This window comes from Heptranchias perlo, chromosome 4 (assembly GCF_035084215.1).
Source record: "Heptranchias perlo isolate sHepPer1 chromosome 4, sHepPer1.hap1, whole genome shotgun sequence".
Classification (NCBI taxonomy): Eukaryota; Metazoa; Chordata; class Chondrichthyes; order Hexanchiformes; family Hexanchidae; genus Heptranchias; species Heptranchias perlo.
The window spans coordinates 36,618,387-36,643,345 of NC_090328.1; the positions used below are offsets into that span (position 1 = coordinate 36,618,387).

The window sequence follows — 24,959 nt, forward strand, 5'->3', positions numbered from 1 at the left end:
CATTATCCGTATTATGTATGAGGGGTTTGAGTAAATTAGAATATCTGCAGCTCTGTTGGAGAGGGAGGTAAGCATTCTGAGCTAATCACTCCCCAGTACCACCAAATTTGAATGGTGGTAAGTGTGAGCTGACATTTCTAATTCAATCTGTTTGAAAAGCTGACTAAATATTGTAATTATCAATTTAAAAATGCGCTTTAGGTACATTTCCTTAATAAAATGCATCTCTATTACACAAGTCATAGCAACTCCTGTTGCATTCTGGTGCACCAAAATTATTGTATGCAGAAGTAATTATGATCCCATCATTAATTTCATAATATTTTAGCTTTCTCAGATTTTTGCTTTTCTCGGTGACCAAATGGTGCCCTCTACTGTTTCTGCATTGACATCATTGTTTCATGGAGTAAATGGCAAGTTTCCTTGGATTAAAAAAATGAAATTGATCTAAACACAAAACAACATAAAATAGATGCTAGGAAGGTAACCAGGAGAGGTTTTTTTTCTATTCTATGTTTGCTGAAAAAAAAATATTTGATACATTGGCTAGTGTGAAAAAACCTAAAGCAACTTGTGATTCAAAATTATCCAAATAAGTTGTGAAAATAATTTGCTGGTTGATTGAAACAGAATCCTAAAAAATGAAGATTTCTTCCATTCTTTTTCGGTTTCTAAGTGAAATTTAAACTTATATTCTGTAACTTTGGAGAGACCTATAAATATTCATATTTTCTTCATTGACAAGGTATTCAGTAGATGATTATCAATTTACAGTTTGCACTATGTCTTACCTTTTGGCATGCAGAGTCACAGTTAACCAATTCTATCAGTTGACAAATGACTTTCTTAGTCTCACTTTGTCTATTGTAATATAATTTGCTCTTTTTCTCTCGTTTGAAGAAAATCTGCATTTTAACCTTTTTTGGCCTAATCCTTTCATTTAGAGATCTAATGATTTACAAATAAACAACATGTTTAATGTATACTTTTTAAACTTGATAAGTCAACAGGAAATTAATTTGTAAAGTGATCATTTTTGGGACATTTTTACTTTTAGGTGAAATTAGGATTCTTGGAAATGAGCACTGTGTACTCAGTTATGCTTTCTAGTTGCTATGGGTGATGGTGCAGGAGCAGAACAGGTGGAGAGGGATTGATAAATCTGGTTCAGATCCCTATAGCCAGACCTACACCACTTTAGTATCAAGCATGATGCTCTGCAGGTCTTTTTAGAGCAATCTGAAATGGTCTGTACAACAGCCATAGCTTCATTTAAATATTAGGATGGGTTGACGTCAGGCCTAGTACAATATTCTGTCCACTTAGGATGGAATTGGGCTGGGTACTCCCTTTGCCTATCTGGAGTTGGCTCAAGGAAAGCTCCATGAGCAATAGAGCTGGTTCTTAAGGGGTCCAAGGTTTTTTAGCCTTTTCTTTCCAGTTTTACAGTATGCTTTTAATGCTGGCTTCTTTCTGTTACTCATTTTGTAGGCACTTTTATGAACCGTTTTTTTAATCCATGATTTTTTTTAAATTGAGTTTTTGTTTTCACCTAACGAGTTTTGCATAAATCTTATGTGCTAAAATAACCAAATATTGCCTGCGAATTCACTAGAAAGCTGACTGTAATTAAAGCATTTCCAAGACTTCAGCAGAGCAGGAAGAGCTGAAAAAGAGTCAAATGACAAAGTAGCTCTTAGGGTACAAGTTTTCATGGGAGCTAGGGGAACAATAAGATTTCTGAGTATCGAGTCCCACGCCATTTGGCAGTGCCAGTTGTCAACTCCAGTTAAAATTAATGATGGGGGTTGGCTTTTCACCACATATGCATTCTTTCATGGTTAAAATGAAAGAAGGCACCACAACCAAATTGGTAGTATCTTCCGTATTGTCAGCAGTCATATCCGCAGGCCTAGCCCACCTATCTGTCAATTAATATGGAATTTGGCTCTGCAGGATCCAGGATTAAGCAAAGGGCTAGTTATAGATCTGTGCTATCTGCTACAATGATATCTGCATCATAGACACGGCACTGTCAGTTGCAGTCCAGGTCACCACCTCCCTCGACATTTTGTTTCGGTCTCTTTCCAAGCTAGAAAGAAAGAAAAAGAAAGACTTGCATGATGTCCCAAAATGCTTTACCAGCCAATGAAGCACTTTTTTAAAGTGTTGTCTCTGTTGTAACGTAGGAAATGTGGCAGCCAATTTGCACACAGCAATGTCCCACAAAGAGCAATGTGATAATGACCAGATAATTGGATTTAGTGATGTTGGTTGAGGGATAAATATTGGCCAGGACACCGGGGAGAATTCCCCTGCTCTTCTTCGAAATAGTGCCATGGGATCTTTTACATTCACCTGAGAGGGCAGATGGGGCCTCGGTTTATCATCTCATCTGAAAGACAGCACCTCCGACAGTGCAGCACTCGCTCAGGAGTGCACTGGAGTGTCAGCCCAGATTTTGTGCTTAAGTCGCTGGAGTGGGACTTGAAGCCACAACCTTCTGACTCAGACAAGAGTGCTACCAACTGAGCCACAGCTAACATTAGCCATGGCAACTTAGGGATCATCTTCAGTATCGGCCGGTGTGCTTCCACACGTTTCAAATAGGTGGCTGATGCATAGGTCAGCATTTTTCTCACTGAATAGCAATAGCCACACAGCTACTTAATGTCATCGCTCCGCTGCATTTCCCAATGGAAGAAACATTGCTCATGTCAGTAAATGATCATACATCATGCAGGTAGGCTGTGTTACAATGTATTTATGTATCAAGCTCTTTAAAAATGTGAACATACCAAGTGTATAAGTTGTAGCTTGACTTTGTGCCCTGATGGAGTATGGAAATGCTTGATAAAAAATGGAAGAGATTTAGGGCTCAATTTTAAATGGAGCCGGGAAGGGGGTAGGGGGGTCAAATTGAGGTCAGGAAACCAATTAGTACGGGTTTCCCGGACGTCCTTACGATTTTGACGAAAGGATGTCTTTTTATTTTGTTGGTTTCCCGTCTGACTGACCAGCTGATTGACAGGCTGGTCTCAGTCGGACAGGAGACCAGCCAGGAAGAGGATGTCTTCAGGTAAGTCTTTGTTTGTATGGGTTGTTGTTGGGGGGGGTGGAGGGATGGTGGGCACGGGGTCGCGAGTCATGGGGGATGTGATAGGGGGTCAGTCACGGTGGGGGTGTCAGGATCGGGGGTCATCGTGGGGGTCCACGATCGTTGAGATGGAGGATCGGAATGGGGGAGGATTGGGGTCGGGAGTGGGGGGCAGGATGGGGGTCAGGGGGAGGATCAGGGTTCGGGCGTCCGCGATCGTTGGGGAGGGGGTCAGTGCAGGTAGGCTTGTTGGGGCTGGGGGGAGCACTCTTGCTCCTCCAGGCCCACAAGCTGTACCTTTCTAGGCACCTACCTGTTAGTCTCAGGCCTTCTCGCCTCCTTTCATGAGGCGAAAAAACAGAAGGCCCGAGAATCCTGGCCCCCCGGGGTTGAAATCAGGAATTGGAGAAAAATGGAGGCCTGAAGTCTCCTTGAAAGGTTTTAAGGCCTCTCGACCCGCCCTGATGAAAACTGGAAATGGGCAGGTTGGAGGCGGGTCTGAAATGGTGGCAATTTCCAATGCCCCCCCGCCCCCAACCCACCCGTTTCTTACTTTGAAAATTGAGCCCATAAGGTTTTGTGAGGGCTTGTCATGGATCAGCAGTAAACATGGAACATGTTGACAGGCAACATTTTGTGGCATACTTGAGCATCTAGAAAAAAAAAGAACTTGAATTTATACAGTGTCTTTCATCTCAGGGCGTCCCAAAGTGCTTTGCAGGCAATGGTATTGCTTTTGAAGTGTAGTTTTTTGTTTGAAGGCAAGCATAGCAGCCAGTTTACTTGCAGTAGAGTCGTAAAAACAGCAATGAGATGAATAAACAGTTAATCTGTTTTTGGTGGTGTAGGTTGAGGGATAAATGTTGGCTAGGGCACTGGGAGAACTCTCCTGTTCTTTGAATAGTGCCGTAAGATGTTTTACGTGTACCTGAAGGGGCAGATGGTGCGTTGGTTTAACATCTCATCCAAAAGACGGCATCTCCGATGTTACAGTACTCTCTGTGCTGCATTGATATCCCAGCCTAGATTACGTACTCAAGCTCCTGAATTGGGACTTGAATTCATCACATCGTCTTGGCGGTAGTGCAAAACGGGCAATCGTGTATCGGCAGCCGGTTTTACACTCAGCCCCATTTTCTTTTCTCTAATGAAGACATCGTCTGTTTTGCGCTACTGGCAAAGAACAATTTCACTCCCTTCGACTCAGTCAGGAATGCCTTGCGCGCCTCACCTTCTTCCCCCCCGCTCCCCCCTCCAGTAGAATTGAAAACTAATTTGGATCATTCCCAGGTTAATTTTAAGATCTTTTTCTAGAGGAGTTATGTCAGAATGAGGGTAATACTGAGTGGCATGCCTCAGAGCTCTGTACTGGGACCATTACTGTTTCTGATTTACATAAGTGACTTGAATTCAGAAACTCAATGCAAAGTGGTCAGATTTCTAGATAATAAATTAGGAGGGGCAATAGAATTAGAAGAGGCAGCTCCAAAATTACAGAATGAGTTGGACAAGATATTTAAGTGAACAAAACAATGGCAGACAAAATTTATTGCCGGTAAATGTAAAGTGCTACACATCGAAAGAAAAAATAGATTTGTGTACTTAATGAATGGTATTGAAATAGCTACAGATGAAGTTGAAAGAGATCTAGGAGTCTTAGTAGACTCAATGCTAAACATGTCCAATCAATGCAGAACACCAATCAATAGAGTGTTGAACAATGCAGGCAAAACAGTAGAAAATAAGTCAGAGGAGGTAGTGATCAAACTTTCTAATGCTCCAATCGGACTGTACATAGAATACTGAGTTCAGTTCTGGTCATCAAGAAATAAGAGACACAATCAAGCAATTGAGTCAGTGCAGAGAAGAGCCATGAGGATCATCTCCAGTGTTGAAGATCTGAATTACGAGGAAAGAGTGGAGAAAGAAGGGGTTTTCGGTCTAGAAAGGAGATGTCTGAGAATCGATCTTATTGAGGTATTTCAGATTGTTACGGGTATAGGAAAGTTAAGCTGGAATATTATTTTAAATTAAACTGTGGGAGCAGACACAGGTTCAAACTAGTAAACGGTGATTTTAGGACTGATGCCAGGAAATTCTTCTTCAAACAAAGAAATACCTGTGTGGAATAAACTTCAAGATAGAGTAGAGGCTAAAACCTTGGAATCATTTAAGAAACATGTGGGGATGTTAGAATATCTGGATGGATATTTAAGATGAGCCTACCTCATCCATAATTATTTTGTGATCTATCTGGCTAGACTAGATTTGAACCTAGATCTCAAACTTAAAATGTTGAGGCACATTTTCAAAACTCATGCCACTATTTGGAACTTTAGTATGTACTTTTTGTCTCCAATGTGGTTTTGAGCGGATCCAGCTGCAGAGTCACATTTTACAGAAAGAACAGGAACATTGGTGATTTTTCTCTCCTTTATTTCTTGCTGTTCCCTCACATTTTTAAAGACCTTGTGGGTTTCAGATAATCTCTTAATGACTGTAATATTATGCAGCAAAGGGTGTCTTTAAACAAGTTCTGTTCCCAGGGGTAACTAAATCACTGATTTTAACCCCTGCGACCGATGAGAATGAGGGCGCCGGTTTTGGGCAGGAGTTGGGCCTGCACTATCATAATGAGGTCAGGGAGTTAAAGTGGCCCGGGCCTCACGTTGGCGAGACCCCACCAGTCCCATGCTGACTTCTCGCCCCGAGTTCAAATCATGGCTATTGATTTGGAACACATCTTCGAGCAGAAGTGCAGCAGAATGCATCACCTAGCAGTGGTGGAAAGGAATGACTCCATCTTGCAGCATTTTTGTCATTATTATCTGTTTTCAACTGAATGTTCTTCCAAGTCTATAGATTTTAGATGTTACAAGTGTAAATTCTCAGAAAAAATGTTGCATTTATTCTGAGTTGTTTAGCAGTGAGGAGGAGGAGATTTTGAAAAATTGTTGCCCCATGCCAAAATCGATAATTTTTATCTATTTTTTGACAAAATGGCTGACACTGAAGAAGTTGTGATTGACAGTGCATAGTTGGAGTTGGACAGCCTCAAGCAAGACTGGAGGTTAAAAGTAATGAATACGTGGAACAGACTCATAGCACAAACAGTTGAGGCTGTACTTGTGATGTTGTGCCCAAATACAGAGTACAGCCACAGTATTTCAAGTACAGTAGTTAACTTGCACCCGCAGTGCAAGGAGCAGCAATTGAACACCGCACATATCACAGCCATATCGAAAGTACAGTGCTAAAATGATATCTTCTAATTTTCTCACATACTCCCTTTTGTTTTAAAGCAACCATAAATGAAAAAGTTGAAGAAAGGCTATCTAGGGAGATTCTTTCTGTGTGGTATTCCCTGCACTTGCAATTCTTAGGCATCACACTGTCACATAAGATGCCCCCCCCCCCCCCCATTTTAACCTTCGAATTTTGGCATAAATTTCTTGTACATAAATATACACAGTAATCTCTTGACAAGTGAAGGTATTGATCTTGTTTGTGGCAGTGAAAAGACTACAACCAAGGTTATACAGTAGCTAAATTACAAATCTTAAGTCAAAGACAAATACAGTTCTTAAAGTTATAAAAACAAATTGAAGTTTCTTATTTAATTCTTTTGTTGAGAAATATACTTTGATAGTTGTTCTTTTTTGTTTTTCCTTTTGTTGTGAAGTTGCCCTTTGCCTGCAGTCCTGTTTTTGCACAGCATCATGTTTTGTTTGTAATTTTTTAACCATTCAACTTGGTTTTCATTTTGTTTCTTGCTTTCTTTTTTCACTGGGATCTTCATGCTCTTCTGTATTGCCATATTGATTTTTTTTTCTCCTCCAATTCTCTATGCTCAATGTATTTGTAAAGAACTGTATAGGGTGTAGTTATTTCTGTTTTCAATTTACTTTATTAAAAATATTGTATGCCTTAATTGTAATTGTGCTTTTTAGTTTAAATGTTTCAAGGCTAACACTTTGAATTCTATGCCAAATAGAGGCCATCTAATAAGGATACGGTTTACAAGCATCTTCAGCTAAAAGTGCTGAGTGAACAGTCCTACTCGGTCTCATCCTGATCATCATAAATGCGGTTCACTCCATTTGACATTATGAAACTGTTCATTGTGCTGGACACATAAAAAGCTCTGGGCCTTGACAACATCTCAGCTGTAGTGCTGAAGACTTGTGCAGTAGAGCTCGCCACTCCCCCAGTCAAGCTGTTCTAATGCAGCAATGACACTGGTATCTACCAAGCAGATGTTGAGAATTGGCCAGGTATGCCCTATCCACAAACAAAGGATAAATAAAACCATTACCCCATGAGACTCCTACAAAATATTAGTCATGTAAAGGATGGAGTCATCAATAGTACCACCAAATGACACCTACTCACCAATAATCTGCTCATCAATGTTCAGTTTGGGTTCCACCAGAACCACTCAGCTTCAGACGTCACTATAGTTTTGATCCAGACATGGACACAAGCTAAATGCCAGAGAAGAGGTGAGAGTAGCTGTCCTTGATATCAAGGTAGCATTCAACCAAGTTGGACACCAAAGACCCCAAGCAAATCTGAGATTGGGGGTTAAGGAGAAAACCCTTCAGTGGCTAGAATCATACCTGACACAAAGGAAGATGGTTGTGGTTGTTCGAGGCCAATTGTTACGGCCCAGGACATTACTGCAGGAGTTCCTCAGGGAAATATCCTAGGCCCAATCATTTTCAGCTGCTTCATCAATGACCTTCCCTCCATCAAAAGGTCAGGAGTTCACTGAAAATTCCACAGTGTTTAACCCCATTCACAACTCTTCCAATAATGAAGCAGCTCCTGACCTGCGTACTTACAGCAGGACATGAATAACATCCAGACTTGGGCTGACAAGTGGCAGGTAATATTTGTGCCACATAAGTTCTAGCTAATAACTATCTTGAATAAGAGAAAGCCCAGTCACTTCCCCCTGATTGTCAATGGCACCACCATCGCTGAGTCCTCCATCATTAACAAGTTGGGCTTCACCGTGAACTAGGAGCTTAACTGGACCAACCACATCAACACCAGGACTACAAGTGCAGGGCAAAGGCTAGGTACTCTGCGATAAGTGGCTCAGCCACTGACTCCTCAGAGCATCTCTACCCACCATCTACAAAGCTCAAGAAAGGAGTGTGATGAAATACTCACCACTCGTCTGCATGGTTGCTACAACACTCAAGCAGCTCGACACCATCCAGGACAGAGCAATTCACTTGATTTGCCCTGTATCACTGAAAAATGTACCCACCTTTCCATCTCTGGTGCACTGTGGCTGCAGTATTTAGGATCTACAAAATGTACTGCAGCAACTCACCAAGGTTACTTCAACAGTAGCTCCCTCCCTTGCAGCCTCTACCACCAAGGAGGACAAAAAGCTGTTGCTGGGTTAATAGCCTGGCATTCCCTACTTAACATCATTGTGGGAGGACCATGAGCCCAAGGAGTACAACATTTTGAGAAAAAGGTCCACCACCACCATCTCAGGGCAACTAGTGCAATAAATGCAGCCTTGCCAGTGTTGCCCGCCTCCCAAGAACAAGTTTTTAAAAATGGGTTTTTGGCTCTGTGGCAGAAACAAGTGTGTGGAAACGATGTCAGTATAATTTGTAAGCATAATGCATGTTTGAATGTTGATTTCAAAATGAAAATATTTTCTAGCAAATAGTTAGCAGTATCATTTAGTGATTTCTTTGTGAGGTCAGTTTGGAACGCTGTGTAATCTGTCACTGTTGTTTTTCAACTTTGCATTTTGTTTTTCCTCAAATTATGTTAAAGTAGTGTCTATAATCTATGAAAAACTGACAAAAATGTTAAATTATGGGAACTGTCTAATCAAATAAATACTGATTGCAATTGAAGGCTGCAGCCGTAAAACTATTGACTATTCTGTAGCATAAATGATCTTGAGTGTTGAATACTCAACCTTAGAGTTGGGTATAGTAACACGTTTGAGGCCAGTCCTAATCTCAGAGATTCAATGGTTTGCAAATATAGCCCTCAATTCCAGTCAATATTTGCATGATGCAATTGGTTTCTTCCTTAGGAAAGACTATTTATACTTTCTATCATTACATATAATACAAGAATTACTATTTGATGTACGTTAATGTTATTTTCTTGATTCAGCCATAGTTTTGTGAAAAATGGATATTTGAATACTCATATCAAGTTTTAGTCAGCCTGTAGATTCAATTTGCTGTAGCTGATCTTACCAAAACTTATTTCATATGTTCACAAAGATGAAACCTCATATTTTTCACAAAGCTGCAACTGACAGTAGAGAAATTAAGAGCAAGTTTTAATTGACTTAATTTGAATTCTGCTGTTATGCTGTATACTTACTGAAACATTTTTGCTGGTTGTTTGTTTAGCATCCACATCACCTTTGACTGGAAGGACAGGGTAGTGCAGACTTCTCCATGAGGTACCTAGATCAGATGGCATACCCCTAGAATACTCAAATCAGGGGAAGAAATAGGCAAGGCTCTGATATAAATTTTTTTGGATCTCCGCGAATGTATGGGCTGCACCTGAGGATTGGAGGATCGAGAGTGTTATTCCAATATTCAATCTAGGAGTGATTCATGATCCTGGTAATTATAGACTTATTAGTTTAACATCCATGCTGGGGGAAAATGCTTCACAGCATTTTACAGGATGCATTCAATGTTCGTGTCGAGCACAGAAGGCATAAGGAGTTGCGCTCATGCTTATGGAAGGAGTGGGTCATGCCTCACTGATCTGGAATTTTTTGAGTGGTAAATAAATTGGTCAGTGAATGATATCCAGTGGATTTGGCAAAGATGTTTGAGACTCAACTAGGATTATTCAAAGAACTGGGATTCTTAAATTATGAAGCGAGACCTACTGAATTGACTTTGTTTTCGTCAGAACTAAGATGAAAGAAGTCATTATTCAGATATTTAAGATGGCAAGAAGCATTGACAATGTGGATATTAACTTGACCAGTGTTTGCAGAGCTAGAGGACACAATTAATAAACCTCAAGGAAGTCCGTAGATTAGAGCAAAAGATTTAGCATTTTTATAGCGCCTTTCACAGACTCAGGATGTCCAAAAGTGCTTTACAGCCAATTAATTACCTTTGAAGTGTAGTCACTATTATGTAGGCAAATGTGACAGTCAATTTACACATAGCAGGGTCCTACAAACAGCAATTAGATAAATGACTAGCTAATCTGTTTTTCATGTTGGTAGAGGGGTGAATGTTGGCTAAGACACTAGGAAGATGCCACTGCTCCTCTCTGAATAATGCTATGGGATCTTTTACATAAAATCATATAAAGGTTACAGCACAGTAGGAGGCCATTCAGCCCATCGAATCCAGGCCGGCTCAATGCAAGAGCAATCCAGCTAGTCCCACCCCCTCGCCCTATTCCCGTAGCCCTGCAGTTTTTTTCCTTTCAAGTACTTATCCAGTTCTCTTTTGAACTCCATGATTGAATCTGCCTTCAACACCCCCTCGGGCAGTGCATTCCAAATCTTAACCACTCGCTGTGTAAAAACATTTATCCTCATGTCACCTTTAGTTCTTTTGCCAATCACCTTAAATCTATGTAGTCTGGTTTTTGACCTTTCCGCCAATGGTAACAGTTTCTCTCTATCTACTCTGTCAAAACCCTTTTTAAGGACATCGCCCGGAACAGGTATACAGGGCATTGGTTTGATAACTAATCCAACTCTTCTCCTCCAACAATGCAGCAATCCCACAGTCCTCCTTTAAAGTGTCAGCTGAGATTATGTGCTCAAGTTCCTGGAGTGGGTTTTGAACACACAATCTTCTGACTCAGGTGAGAGTGCCATACATGCACATCTGTATACACACACACAAGAGAGAGTCTAACCACCTCCCCTTGACATTCAACGGCATTACCATCGCCGAATCCCCCACCATCAACATCCTGGGGGTCACCATTGACCAGAAACTTAACTGGACCAGCCATATAAATACTGTGGCTACAAGAGCAGGTCAGAGGCTGGATATTCTGCGGCGAGTGACTCACCTCCTGACTCCCCAAAGCCTTTCCACCATCTACAAGGCACAAGTCAGGAGTGTGATGGAATACTCTCCACTTGCCTGGATGAGTGCAGCTCCAACAACACTCAAGAAGCTCAACACCATCCAGGACAAAGCAGCCCGCTTGATTGGCACCCCATCCACCACCCTAAACATTCACACCCTTCACCACCGGCGCACAGTGGCTGCAGTGTGTACCGTCTACAGGATGCACTGCAGCAACTCATCAAGGCTTCTTCGACAGCACCTCACAAACCCGCAACCTCTACCACCTAGAAGGACAAGAGCAGCAGGCAAATGGGAACAACACCACCTGCACGTTCCCCTCCAAGTCACACACCATCCTGACTTGGAAATATATTGCTGTTCCTTCATCGTCGTTGGGTCAAAATCCTGGAACTCCCTTCCTAACAGCACTGTGGGAGAACCTTCACCACATGGACTGCAGCAGTTCAAGAAGGCAGCTCACCACCACCTTCTGAAGGGCAATTAGGGATGGGCAATAAATGCTGGCCTCGCCAGCGACGCCCACATCCCATGAACGAATAAAAAAACCCACACACGCATGCATAGACATACACACATATGCGCCCACCGACATACGCAACATTCCCCCTGTAGAATTATGGAACAGATTTCAACAAAAACATGTAATGCTATGTTGATTATTAACTCCTTTAAATATCATAGTAGGTACTGCACAGGAGGAGGCCATTCAGCCCATTGTGCCTGTGCTGGCACTTTGAAAGAGCTATCCAATTAGTCCCATTCCCCTGCTCTTTCCCCATAGCCCTGTAATTTTTTCCCCTCAAGTATTTATCCAATTCCCTTTTGAAAGTAACTATTGAATCTGCTTCCACCACCCTTTAGGAAGTGCATTCCGGATCATTATAACTTGCTGCTTAAAAAAATGTTTCCTCATGTCGCCTCTGGCTCTTTTGCCGATCATCTTAAATTTGTGTCCTCTGGTTACCAACTCTTCTGCCACTGGAAGCAGTTTCTCCTTATTTACTCTATCAAAACCCTTCATGATTTTGAACACCTCTAATAAATCTCCCCATAACCTTCTCAGTTCTAAGAAGAACAACCCCAGCTTTTCCAATCTCTCCATGTAACTCATCCCCGGTACCATTCTAATAAATCTCTTCTGCACCCTCTCTAAGGCTTTGGCATCCTTCCTTTCCCAGAATTGAACACAATACTTCAGCTGAGGCCTAACCAGTATTTTATAAATGTTTAGCATAACTTCCTTGCTTTTGTACTGTATGCCTCTATTAATAAAGCCCAGGATCCCACATGCTTTTTTTAAACAGCCTTCTCAACTTGTCCTGTCACCTTCAAAGATTCTCTGTGTTAAATTTCATCTGCCGTGTGTCTGCCCATTTCTCCTGTCTATGTCCCCCTGAAGTCTGTTACTATCATCCACATTATTTATTACATTTCCGAGTTTTCTGTCATCTACTAACTTTGAAATTATACTCTCTATACCCAAGTCCAGGTCATTAATATATATCAAAAAGAGCAGTGGTCCTAATACTGATCCCTGGGGAACACCACTGTATATTTCCCTCCAGTCTGAAAAACGAATATTCACCACTACTCTCTGCTTTCTGTCCCCTAGCCAATTTTGTATCCATGCTGCCACTGTCCCTTTAATCCCATGAGCTTTAATTTTGCTCACAGGTCTATTATGTGGTACTTTATCAAATGCCTTTTGAAAGTCCTTGTACACAACATCAACCACATTACCTTCATCAACCTTCTCCGTTACTTCCTTAAAGTGCTCAATCAAGTTAGTCAAACATGATTTTCCTTTAACCAACCAAGTAGCCCATACTTTTCCAAGTGCCAATAAATTTTGACCCGGATTATTGTCTCTAAAAATGTCCCCACCACCGATGTTAGGCTGACTGGCCTGTAATTGCCGTGCTTATTCCTAACCCCTTTTTTGAACAGGGGTGTGACATTTGAAATCCTCCAGTCCTCTGGCACCGACCCCATATCTAAGAAGGATTGGAAATTGTGGCTAGAGCCTCCCCAATTTCCACCCTTACTTCTCTCAGTAACCTAGGATGCATCCCATCTGGACTGGGTAACTTTCATACTTTGAGTACTGCCAATCTTTTAAGTACCTCCTCTTTATCTAATTTTATCCTATCCAATATCACTACTACCTCCTCCTTTACTGTTACAATGGCAGCATCCTCTTCTCTAGTGAAGACTGATGCGAAGTATTCATTTAGTACCTGAGCCAGACCGAGGAAGGAAACAATGCTGGATCCAGTTCCTGGGAATGAAATGGGGCAGGTGGAGCATGTTTCATTGGGGAGCATTTGGGGAACAGTGATCATAATATCAAGGAACAATCAAATGTGAAAATACTTAACTGGAGGAGGGCTAATTTTAGTGAGTTAAAAAGGGATCTTGCCCAGGTGGATTGGAATCAAAAATTGGCAGGCAAAACAGTAATTGAACAATGGGAGGCCTTCAAGGAGGATATGGTTCAGGTACAGAGTAGACACATTCTCCACAGGAAGATCTCCTTTTTTGTCCCTAATTGGTCCCACACTTCCTTTGACTGCCCTTTTACTATTTATATGTTTAAAAAGACTTTTGGGTTCCCTTTTATGTTAGCTGCTAATCTATTCTCATTCTTTCTCTTTGCCCCTCTTATTCCCTTGTTAGATCTCCTTTGTACTTTCTGTATTCAGCCTGGTTCTCTACTGTTTTATGAACCTTACATTCGTCATAAACATTTTCCTGTTTCATTTTAATCTCTCTATCTTTAGTCATCCAGGGAACTGTCACTTTGGATGCCCTTCCTTTCCCCTTTGTAGGAATGTGTCTACTCTGTACCTGAACCATATCCTCCTTGAAGGCCTCCCATTGTTCAATTACTGTTTTGCCTGCCAATTTTTGATTCCAATCCACCTGGGCAAGATCCCTTTTTAACTCACTAAAATTAGCCCTCCCCCAGTTAAGTATTTTCACATTTGATTGTTCCTTGATATTATGATCACTGTTCCCCAAATGCTCCCCACTGAAACATGCTCCACCTGCCCCATTTCATTCCCAGGAACTGGATCCAGCATTGTTTCCTTCCTCGTTGAGCTGGAAACACTCTGATCCAGAAAATTATCTTGTACACATTTTAGGAATTCCTCCGCCTCTTTGCCCTTTACACTGTTACTGTCCCAGTCTATATTGGGATAATTGAAGTCCCCCATTATTACTACTGTATAGTTCATGCATCTTTCTGTAATTTGCCTGCAAATTTGCTCCTCCATCTCCTTCCCTCTATTTGGTGGCCTGTAGTATACACCCAGTAGCATAATAGCTCCTCTATTGTTCCTTAATTCTAATCAAATAGATTCTGTCTTTGACCCTTCAAATACATCATCCCTTTCCTGTGCTATAATAGTTTCTAAATAGTGCTAGATAGATTCCTGTTTGAGAATGGATTGAAGGTTATAAGCCAAGACAAATGTTAAATAGCTAAATCACATGGAATGCAGCTAGTCAAAGTTCTAAGTGTGCATTATAAGGCCAGAATAATATTCTGGAAGTTTGCTTGATTACCCATTGAGATCAAAGGAAAAAATTCACAGAAATTTGTCTTGGAAGTTTATCTGTATGATTGATTGCCTCCTTCAAGAGATTGGGTCTAGATTATGCGATTAAGTCTCAAGAGTGGGACTTGAATCCACAACCTTCTGATTCAGAGGCGAGGCGAGACTGCTACCACTCTGCCAAGGCTGACACCTGAGAAGTGCCTTACATGCAGTGTGGATCACCTTAATTTTTCAGAAATGAAGTGATTAGAGAAGTTGCAACATATTGTATGGCAACGAATTGGTTGTAATTGAGTAAACATTTTAATTGACAGAATCAACATACCATTGAATTTGCCAATGCTATGCTTCATTACTGTGAACACATTTGATTTTGTCATTTAGTTGCACTACCCTTTTTGCATTGATAGAAAGTGATTTTGATGTGAAATGTGACTACAGCTGGGGTATTATGTCCCAAACTGTTATCCAAGTGCATTAGAGCCTAGGGTGTAAGACCATCTCCAAGAGGGTAACTCGCACCACTTTGACTTTGCATTGGCTATAGTATAACTCCAACCTATTGTGAAGTTGTATTTCAGAAGTGCCTGGGCAATCTGTTAGACTCCTGGGAATTTTTAAAACTTCGAAAAGAATGTTACAAATGTTTTGAAAAAGCAGATGCTAAAAATCAGCTACATGCATCGAAACGCATGAATAAAGTTCCATTTTCAATGCAATTTGGTACTTGTTAGACTCAGGTCATTGTGCACAAAGGTCTGTCAACTACACATCACATAACAGCAGCCTCTGATTCTGTTCTACGTAGGATTGATCAAAATTAATGCTTCACTTTATAATTATATTTTCAGACCAATGCATTGTGGTTTGTTTATCATGACATTTCAACATTGCTTTTGAAGACTTTGGGCATTCAGTTCATAATGTCAAGAAGATTGTAAAGTTGATGGAAAGTTATTTTGTTTTTTTTAATTTCCCCTTTTTTCCTACTAATTTTCTCCTCTCACCTCCTCTTTCACTACTTACCTGAGTATAGTTCCATTGGTGCCAGTACCCACAAGTATCTCATCCAAATGGTCCTTCTTCATCTGTGAGCATTATTGGCAGCCTCTATAACTACAGGGACATAATAGCTGAGACTGATCCTGTCCTCGCTCAAAGCCCACACACATTTCTGGCAGAAGTTGCTGGATAGCAAGTTAGATTGGGAACCATGACTGATTGATTCTCTTCTTTTTAGCCCACGGCCTCTAAGACCAATTATAGCTGAAATTTGTTTGTTTCTTTCATGTATGACATTTTGTAGTGTTCTACGCATTTAATTATGGATGCTTTGGATTGAAGAAAAAGGCAGTAGTTTATTTTGGGGAATTCAGGTGGCATCATAATCAATGAGAGCAAAACTTGAATAGTTTATAGATGTTGTGATCCTGAGATTAAATTGAAAACTTATATTGATCCTTTCTCACCTAATAATTTTATTATTTCTACAACAATGCAAGATATTTAAAGCTTGTGCTAAAATTATATTGATTGATTACTGGATTTACTGCAATGTCACACCAAACTAACTAATGTGGTTCATAGGGTTTCATAGAAGAACCATTTTGCAGTTCTGAACCCTAATTATAATGAAATGAAGTGCCTAGAATATACTTGCCACAAATATGTATTGATGATTTGACTATGAGGTTGCACTTGTTGAGAGGAAATTAATCTTTTCAAGACTTGGCCATACCTTGGAGCCATTTTTTCATTTGCACGACTTGTCAACAGTCTTTGTTATTACATTTTTAAATGTTCTGACCGTCAAAAGGCCTCACTGCACGTGGGCTGTTTTTGAACATTTCAAGCCTTTCTGTTAGTCAGCATTTTCTATCTCTCAGTGTTTGCTTAAGCCTTCCTGTGACTTGAGTTCTTGTGTGTAATTGATTAAAGGTATTCAGAAACATCCTGTCAATCGTTTTTTTTTATTTTTGTTCAAAAAAGTTTCACAAAGTTCTTTTTTTAAATGAGATTTTCAAATACTGATCTATTCAGACAGTGTAAACTGATGGCGCTTAAAGCGTTCAAATACTAGGGGACACAAGTTTTTTTTAAAAAAAGAAATAAAAAGGGAATTCAGAAATAGCTTCTTTACTCAAAGAGTAATAAAGTTGTAGAAGACCATTTAAGTAGTCCGTGTAAATGGGTTCAATAAACAATTGGATATGTTTCCTGAGGGAGAGGAGGTTGAGAGATATGGTGAGAAAATAGATAGTTGGAGGTAGATTTCTCTAACAGATGGGCTTCAAGGAACAGTAATGTATGCCAAGTATGTATGGTGTGTGACTTGGAGGGGAACCAGGAGGTGATGATGTTCCTATGATTTTGCTGCTTTTGTCCTTCTTGGTGGCTACAAGGTGCTGTCAAAGTAAGCTTGGTGAGTTGCCACAGTTTCCCGTGGGGGAGGGGGTGGATATTGCATCCAATGGCAGGCCTCTGATCAAGCATTGTATCAGCTTCAGTTTAATGGCCATGCAACCCAACGCAAAATGGACATGGGACCAATTACGAGTCACAACCAGCACTCAGAACCCATAGATCAAGAACCTAACAGTGGCAAAGGCCATTGTACCATTCAGAGCTAGGTGCATTAGGCCAGTATAGTTGCCCCCCCCCCCCATACCAATTAATGATGTAGTCTCACGTTTAATCCTTAGTTATAGAGTTCAGTAGATGGACCTAATGGGAGAAATCAAGTACAATGGATTTGAATTAATAATGATTTCTCCTGGCCAGTGTAAAATGTTTTAAACAGTGGTTATATATTGGTTAGAATAAGCAGAACTGTAGTGTAGGTGTTTACTTTCATAATATGTTGACATTATTTCCATATGTTTGCCAATAAATCAAAATACTGGATTCTTAAATGACATTCACATGCTGTTTTGTTTGTTCTTCACAGTATTCTCCAAGCATGACAATGAGTGTGTGATCTAGTATCCATCCTCTTGATCAAGACCAGAATGGTTTGCCCTCTTAAAAGATGAAATAAGTACATCCAAGAGAAGAATGAAATATTTTACAAAGGTCTACAGAAAACAGAGGTTTCGATTCTAGCAAAGACCCTGTTGTTCTTCTGCAAATGACAGTAGTGTCTCCTTGTGTACTGAAAGCGGGTCCAAAATATTCTTTTTAAGTTTACAAAACCTCAGAGACTGAACAGTTCAACCATTTAAATGTTGGAGATGCCTGATCTAGGCAACACAAAGTAACTTACATGACCTCCCACAGTTTAATAAGACATGGTGTGCTTGATTCAGCTGTTTGAAAGAATACAATCACAAACATGACTTAATGTGAGTCTATTTTCTTCTGTTTTTCCCTTCCAAATTCACTTTCTAGTCTAAATATCTCAAGTTATCTTACTTGTAATTTTGTAATGCATAAACAAGCTCCTGATGATACCTCTTTTTATGCTTTATAAGACATCATTGCTACTTAGCAGAACAAATATACTAGCCAAACACTGTAGGGTAAGATTAAATGTGGAAGGGAAAAAGAAAAGCAAATGAATATCTTACACTTAACGTTGTGTTCAGTGAGTGTTATTCATTGAAATAGAACTACATTAATTGTCCTGTGATATAGGAGAGAGTCTGTCTTTTAATCATAGAGTGCAGTGGTGGATTCAGGTCCTTAACTACAGTCCTGGCATATCAATATTGAACACTAGATGGAATACGCATATGGTCACTGACAATAGCCAATAAGTGCTATAGTAATTGCAGCTCAGAAATTGCAGATTTGTCTTTTTATTTCTCTCTTCCCCCTTTCCCTGATAGCAGTAAAATGTCCTAAGATGTCGTGACCTGTGAGCACGATTAAGAATACTTGATGGTAAATTGTAGAATCTGTGTGACCTTGGTCCACCACCAATAGAAGATGGCCATTCTTCCTTATTTTAATGTCACCCCATAAAGATCTGCATTTTAGCCATTACCTCTTTTTAAAAAAAATTGAAAATGAAACTATCTTTTGTAAATTTTCATGTATTCCTTATTCTTCCTTCTGTGCAAAATGATATATTGTAAATGTACATTATGTGTAGATTGTAACAAACTGAAGTTTTTTTGTTTGGTTTTTGATTTGTATGTGTGTGAGAGTGAGGGTTCTCAAAGTTACTGCAGTTAGGGCCTTTTCCTATGGGAAAGTTTTCTGGTCTGAGAGTGGAAATATTGCAAAATTTTGTACAAATTGCAGGCTAACTTTTTCTGTTCTCAGACCATGTAAAAGGAAGATGTTTCAATGGGAGTTACCAAAATTTTCCCAAATAGAATCATGATTTTAAAGTACATTTTAATCATGCATGTTAAAGAATTATACAATGATGCTGTAACAGTTTGAGGTTAATCAACTCCAAACTCCAATTATGCAGTTGATACTTTTAAGAATTGTTAGTAGCTGTTACTGATACAATTTTCTATTGAAGGCCATGAATTTAAGTGTAGAATGTGTTTTTTTAGTTGTCCAGGGACTTGGGAATGGGAACTAGTGATAATGATTGCACAACACCAGGGAGAGGCAGTTTGTGCAACTGATCAAAGTATTTGAGTCATCCGGCTATCACTTATAATTGTCGCAATGGATCTCTAGTAAAAAGTATTGAATCATGAGAAACTGTAAACAATCGGTGAACACTTAGTGAATCAACAAAGAAGGAAAATTGTATATGTAATTCTTCTCCTGTGATTCCTCATTTGAAAAGGCCCTAACAAACACATATGGAGTTTCTGTACAACAATTTGATCATTATATTTTTTTGCTTGCATGAAATGATATGTATAAGCAAAACAATAAAAAGGCACCGCCACACCCCAAAAACTAACTTTAGTATGGTCACTCAGACCTTTTTTCTTGTATTATCTTTTGAAGATGATTTATATATTAACCAGAAATGTAATGCCAGTACCAAGTCAAATGCATAGTAATCACATACAAATTTTGAATTTCAGTCTGAATACAATGCTGATTGTTGAGGTGGTTATAGTTAGCTTTCCTTTAGTGACAGTTCGCTGAAATATGATGACTTTTTTTGTGACTTTTGTGAAGTTATGGCATATTTAATGTTGTGATTTAGAGCATTGTGATTGGGTTCTGGGAAGAATTGGCCTGGTCTGAGCATGCAAGTAAAATTGTTGTACAAACCATGCCTTGTACTAAAGAAACACATTTCGAACTGCCAAACTTTTTCACTGAATCACGTCAAAATACTATTATCTTCCTAAGTTTCATTGGAATCCTGAGTGCATTAAAACTTAGTTATATTTTGTCTTGTTTTAGAATTCCGAAGATTTGTTCTTTAGAACTGTGATGAACAGTGTTACTCATCCAAGTTGTTCATCTACTCTTGTAATATTAAACCATTTAAGTGAAAAAGATATCACAGCATTAGCTCATTGAGTACTTGGATTACATATTAATAGCAGATAACTGGTTTATATTTTCATAAACCACTGCCCACCACCACCAACCTGACAGAAAATGTGCTTTCTTGCTATGTTTGCTTATTATTTCCATTTTATAGACTATTTATAACTCATTAAAGTTCACTTGATTTTCTTGATGAGAAATAAGGTATATCAAAATCATTCTTAAAATAATGGGGGCGATTTTTGATCAGCACATAAATCTGCGGGGCTGTGGGCAAGGCAATGACGTCAGCATGCGGTCTGAACCATTTTCATGGTTGAGCCTCATTTCAATAACATTGGTGAGCTTCCAGCGCTGAACAGCCAGTTTGGGAACAGTTGGAAAATCCTGTGGATCATCCGCGGAGCCAAGCCAGACGTTAAGCATTAAAGGGGGTGGGAAATCCCCAGTGGGGAGGGAACCCCGCAACGGACAGGAAGATTTTTAAGGGGCTAAGTCATTCAATGCTCAGTCCCACTCAGAACACACACTCCACCAAATATGGTGCAGGACCCTGATTTGCTTATTGTGTAGGCAATTTCCCGTTTGTTTTGAGCAGAAGCATTGCTCACCTGTTTCCAAGTCTGCTCCAAAATCGCAGTCGACTGATCGTCAGCGGTAACAGGGCGGTTAGTGCTGCGCCATGATTTATGGCCCCACTACCACCCCGTTTCTGTCTGAAACTTAGACAAAAATCGTCCTATTGTTTTTTTGATATCGTTTAACACGCAGGGGTAGTTTGTTTAGAGGGACTATATTAACTGCATTAATTATTTGTATATGCATGGTCTGTCCCTTCTGTTCATATAAGCACTGAATATTATGAGGTAGCACTGTTCATTTTTCTAAACTGGAGTCCAGCCTACAGTCCAGTATGTCATTGTATAATATTTGTTTGATCAATAGATTAAATAGACTACATTTCTAATTTCTCAATCCCACTTCTGGCTTCAGACCACTGGAACTGCTTCACGACTACCAAGCAATTTAACTCATTTAGCAGCCAATTTCTTGTGATGCAAACTTCAATTTGTCCAAATTATTTGTCTGTAGAGAAATTTTGGTCAATTCAGAGTGTACTGTGATGAATATTCCCTCAAACATCTGAAATTACATTACACATTTGACCGGTATCTTTTCAGGTCACATGCTAAAACTTATGTTGTGTATGCAGAACTACAGTACAAAACAAAATATTTCAAATTAACAGGATTCGTTCAAGTCAGTGAATTCCATATAATCGAAAAGGCCAACTTGGAAACCATGTGTATAAGTTAGTTATACAAATTAATTTTGTGACAATTTTCCCTTGTATTTTGCTTAATTTTTTTAACACTGCCTTTACTTTGTGCCTCACATTGAGAAGTGGTTACTTGAGAGGAAATCTTGCCTCTGACAGGAAATTCATGTAAGCAGTACTCTAAGGATCCAAAAGGCCACACACTTTTGGAATCAGAAAATCCAGTGATCTTTGATCTTTTACCATTTACCACTATTTTTCCAACATTTGCACAAGAGATTATGAAAGGCAAATATAAATAAATTTAATTCTGCGATGGATAGGTAGCTGCAATAACAGAGTGGTAATTGTTCCAAAAGTCGTTCTGGTGTGTTATGTAAAATAATGTAGTTTGTGTAAGAAACTTTGTCTTGACTATGGTTTATACTGTAAAATACTGTTGTAAAGCGCAAATTGATTCCATGTAGCAAGTGTGTTTCTGTAGTTATTGTTAGAATGTCACTAAATTAGCCAATTCTTTATTATTTGATTTTTTGTATTTGATTTTTGCCTTGTGGAGCATGCTTAACCATCTCTGGAATCTCTGATGTGGATGTATTAAAGATTTCAGCCAACTAAACAGAAACTGCCAGAAAACACTAAATTCAGCTTTTCTAATTGAAATATCATTTTGCCCTGAATATCTATAGTTTTTTTTAAGAATATAACAAGTTGAGTATATTTTCCTCTAACTTCAAAATGGCAAAATCTAGATAAAACGTAATAAAAATACATGTGCCCGTACAATCCAGTAATATGTTGCATCTCATTTATATGCACATGATGTAAATTGCACTTATGTAAAAGCTGCAACGGCAAACAAGTTGTTCCCAAAGTATTCATTTACAGAAAGAGTGCTTACAAATAAGTGCTTATAGGCCTGATTTTTAAAAATTGTATCCCTTTATTGGTCTACATCCCCCCCCCCCCAATATATGAAATAAATTACAGATTCTCTTTTGCATAGCCTAACTTTTTATGAAGTTTCATATAATTACATATAATTAGAAATTACTTTGTTTTGACTTATTTTGAGTGATCCACATTTTTAAAAAAATCAACTGAATTTCTTGAAGAAAACATAGGTGAAATACACTAAAAGCTGGTGTATAGTAATGATTTTTAAAATCTAAATTTAGCCTAGTTGGGCCAAAGAGGAGCCATACTGTGTTTTTCAGACAACTTGCTTTTTTAGTACGGTTCTTTCTGAATCAAATTCACTGTGTTCCATGGTGCTGTGCAGCACATAGGTAGTTAGACTCATTCTGGAAAGCAGGTGACCTGACTTTTATTATAATGCATATATAATGGTAAATAATATTTTAACCAGCTAAATTTGTGTGGCCAGAGAGGCTTAAAGAAGTAAACCCTTTACTCTAAACTATTTGTACAGTAGTAGGGGAGGTCACAGTATTTCAATCACATTTGTATTTGGTGTCTCCTGGTGAGGTCTAACTGATCTGAAGAACCTGCTGAAAGGCATTGTTTCTGTGAGCATAGGGTCAGAGTGAAACTCCAGGTAGTAGTAGAAATGCATCGCTTCTGGTCATTGCACTGGAAACTGTTACATTTCTATTAACCAGTGACATTGCTATGACTATATTATACTCTTAAGAAAAAGGTGTGCTTCTCTTGTTCTTCAAATCAATTCGATGTAATAAACAATCACCAATGTTCCTATTTCCAATTTTTTTCTTCTAATAAGAATAAAATCAAAACTATTTTACTTTTCAGTGAATTTAAACAATACACGTTACAAATTCCAACCTTTATTATATGTGGTCCATGAGTATATGAAAGAATCAACTTATCAGGTCAGTACCCATTTAAAATTGAAAAATATATATAACTTTAGGTTTTTAGGGCAAATTTAATTTATGCAGATGGCTTATAGAAGTTGCTGTATAAAGTTTGAAGCATATCTTGATGGCTGCCCAGCACTGCACATCATTGCATGAACTCAATGTGTAAAATGAATTTCCTTATCCCAATGTTTTACTTTTTTGTATTTGTTCCTGCAGGCACAACAGTATTGTATTTAATAGTTTTACCTTCACTTTTCTTTTGTGTTCCTGAGTACTAATTAGAGATGTGTCCTGGTTTATTGTTCAGCACATTATGTATTACACCATTTGTATGTTCTTTAAATTGTAAAGTTTCTTAGATTGAAAAAAATGTTCATTAAACTGTTACAACAAATGTATAATAGGCCTTATTCCTTGACTTAAGTATTAAATATTATGTGCCAGCTTCTTGAGTAGATATATTACCATTAGGCAAAGACATTGAATTGTTTTAAAGGTATACCTAATACCTATCCACGTGAAGCAATGGCCCGAGGGTGAAATCTTGTGGGCCGAATTTCTTGGACATAATATCTGCACAATTTTGTTGTGCGTATAGATTTTTTCATTAAGAGATAGATCTGTCCATACCTGTCGCAAATGACCTGTTTTCCCCTTTTACACGTAAACTCAGAAAATCAATGAGGATTTGAGGTAATTTTCTTACCAGTTATCTCTGGGTAGACTAGCACTATGTTATCTAAAATATCCACTTACCACAGGCAAGTAGATGATACATAATAGATTTCTAAAAAGATGACAACCCTCTAAAGCAAAGTAATAGGCAAAAATGAAAATAACTTTTATACTACATGATCAATTTTCGAGAAAATTATGAAAGTTGTTGCCCCCCAAGGTACTCACTGAACTGCTTTAGTCACAAGTAGACCTTGTGTATAATGTTACCATTGGGATCTACAAAAGTATATGATTTATTTGTTCATGAAGGAGCAGCAAATAGTGCCTTTATATTAGAGTTTGTAGTACAGTGAAACCTGTACAAAGGGACACCTGCAAAAAAGGACACCTGATGCAAGTCCCTTACGTGTCGTTAATTTACAGGTTTCACTATATCAAAGAGTATTTCTAGTGAGGATATCTACCAAACGGTGGCAAGAATAAAAAAGTTAAAGACATTAAATATTTCTCACTTTCTTCCATTTACTGCAGAAGTATACGCAGGTATTGACCAGGAGAATCACAAGGATGTATTCCTTTTATGGCATGTGGCGATCAGTATGGCATGCCAGTGCAGAGTTTATAATTCTGTGTAAAAACATCTTTCTGGAGTGTTATGTAGTTCCTTTTCCTTGTCTGTAATGGGACATTCCCTCTTAGTTGGTGCATAATGGATAAATAATATTTGTCTTCTGCTGCGGTTTTATATTCAAGGTTGACTATCAGCTTGCTGTTTTTATCAAGAGACAGAAATAACATAGAAGCAAAACTGATTAATTAGCAGACTACATTTGTAGTACAGTGCTTGATTTCTCGCTGAATATTTAAAACTGCTTCAAAACGATAAAGGTCCAGAAGCCACAGGAATTCTCAAAATCTTAGACCACTTGCTGGTGAAAAAAAAATTTGAGAAAGACAACCCACTGAGTCTTTCATTTCCCACTGGTCCATATTGCAGTGCAGCAAGAA

The 24,959-nt window shown here is 38.9% G+C and overlaps 1 protein-coding gene across 3 annotated transcripts in view; it reads left to right on the forward strand.

Annotated features, from left to right (window-relative positions):
• LOC137320867 (single-stranded DNA-binding protein 2) overlaps window positions 1–23,674 on the forward strand; it is a 429,480-nt gene extending 405,806 nt beyond the window's left edge. For all 3 annotated transcript variants that reach the window (XM_067982791.1, XM_067982792.1, XM_067982793.1), the window contains one exon: window positions 17,683–23,674. In XM_067982791.1, coding sequence (XP_067838892.1) covers window positions 17,683–17,712 — 30 coding nt within the window. In that variant the 3' untranslated portion in view covers window positions 17,713–23,674. The remainder of the gene's footprint in view (window positions 1–17,682) is intronic.
• The last annotated feature ends 1,285 nt before the right edge of the window (window positions 23,675–24,959 follow it).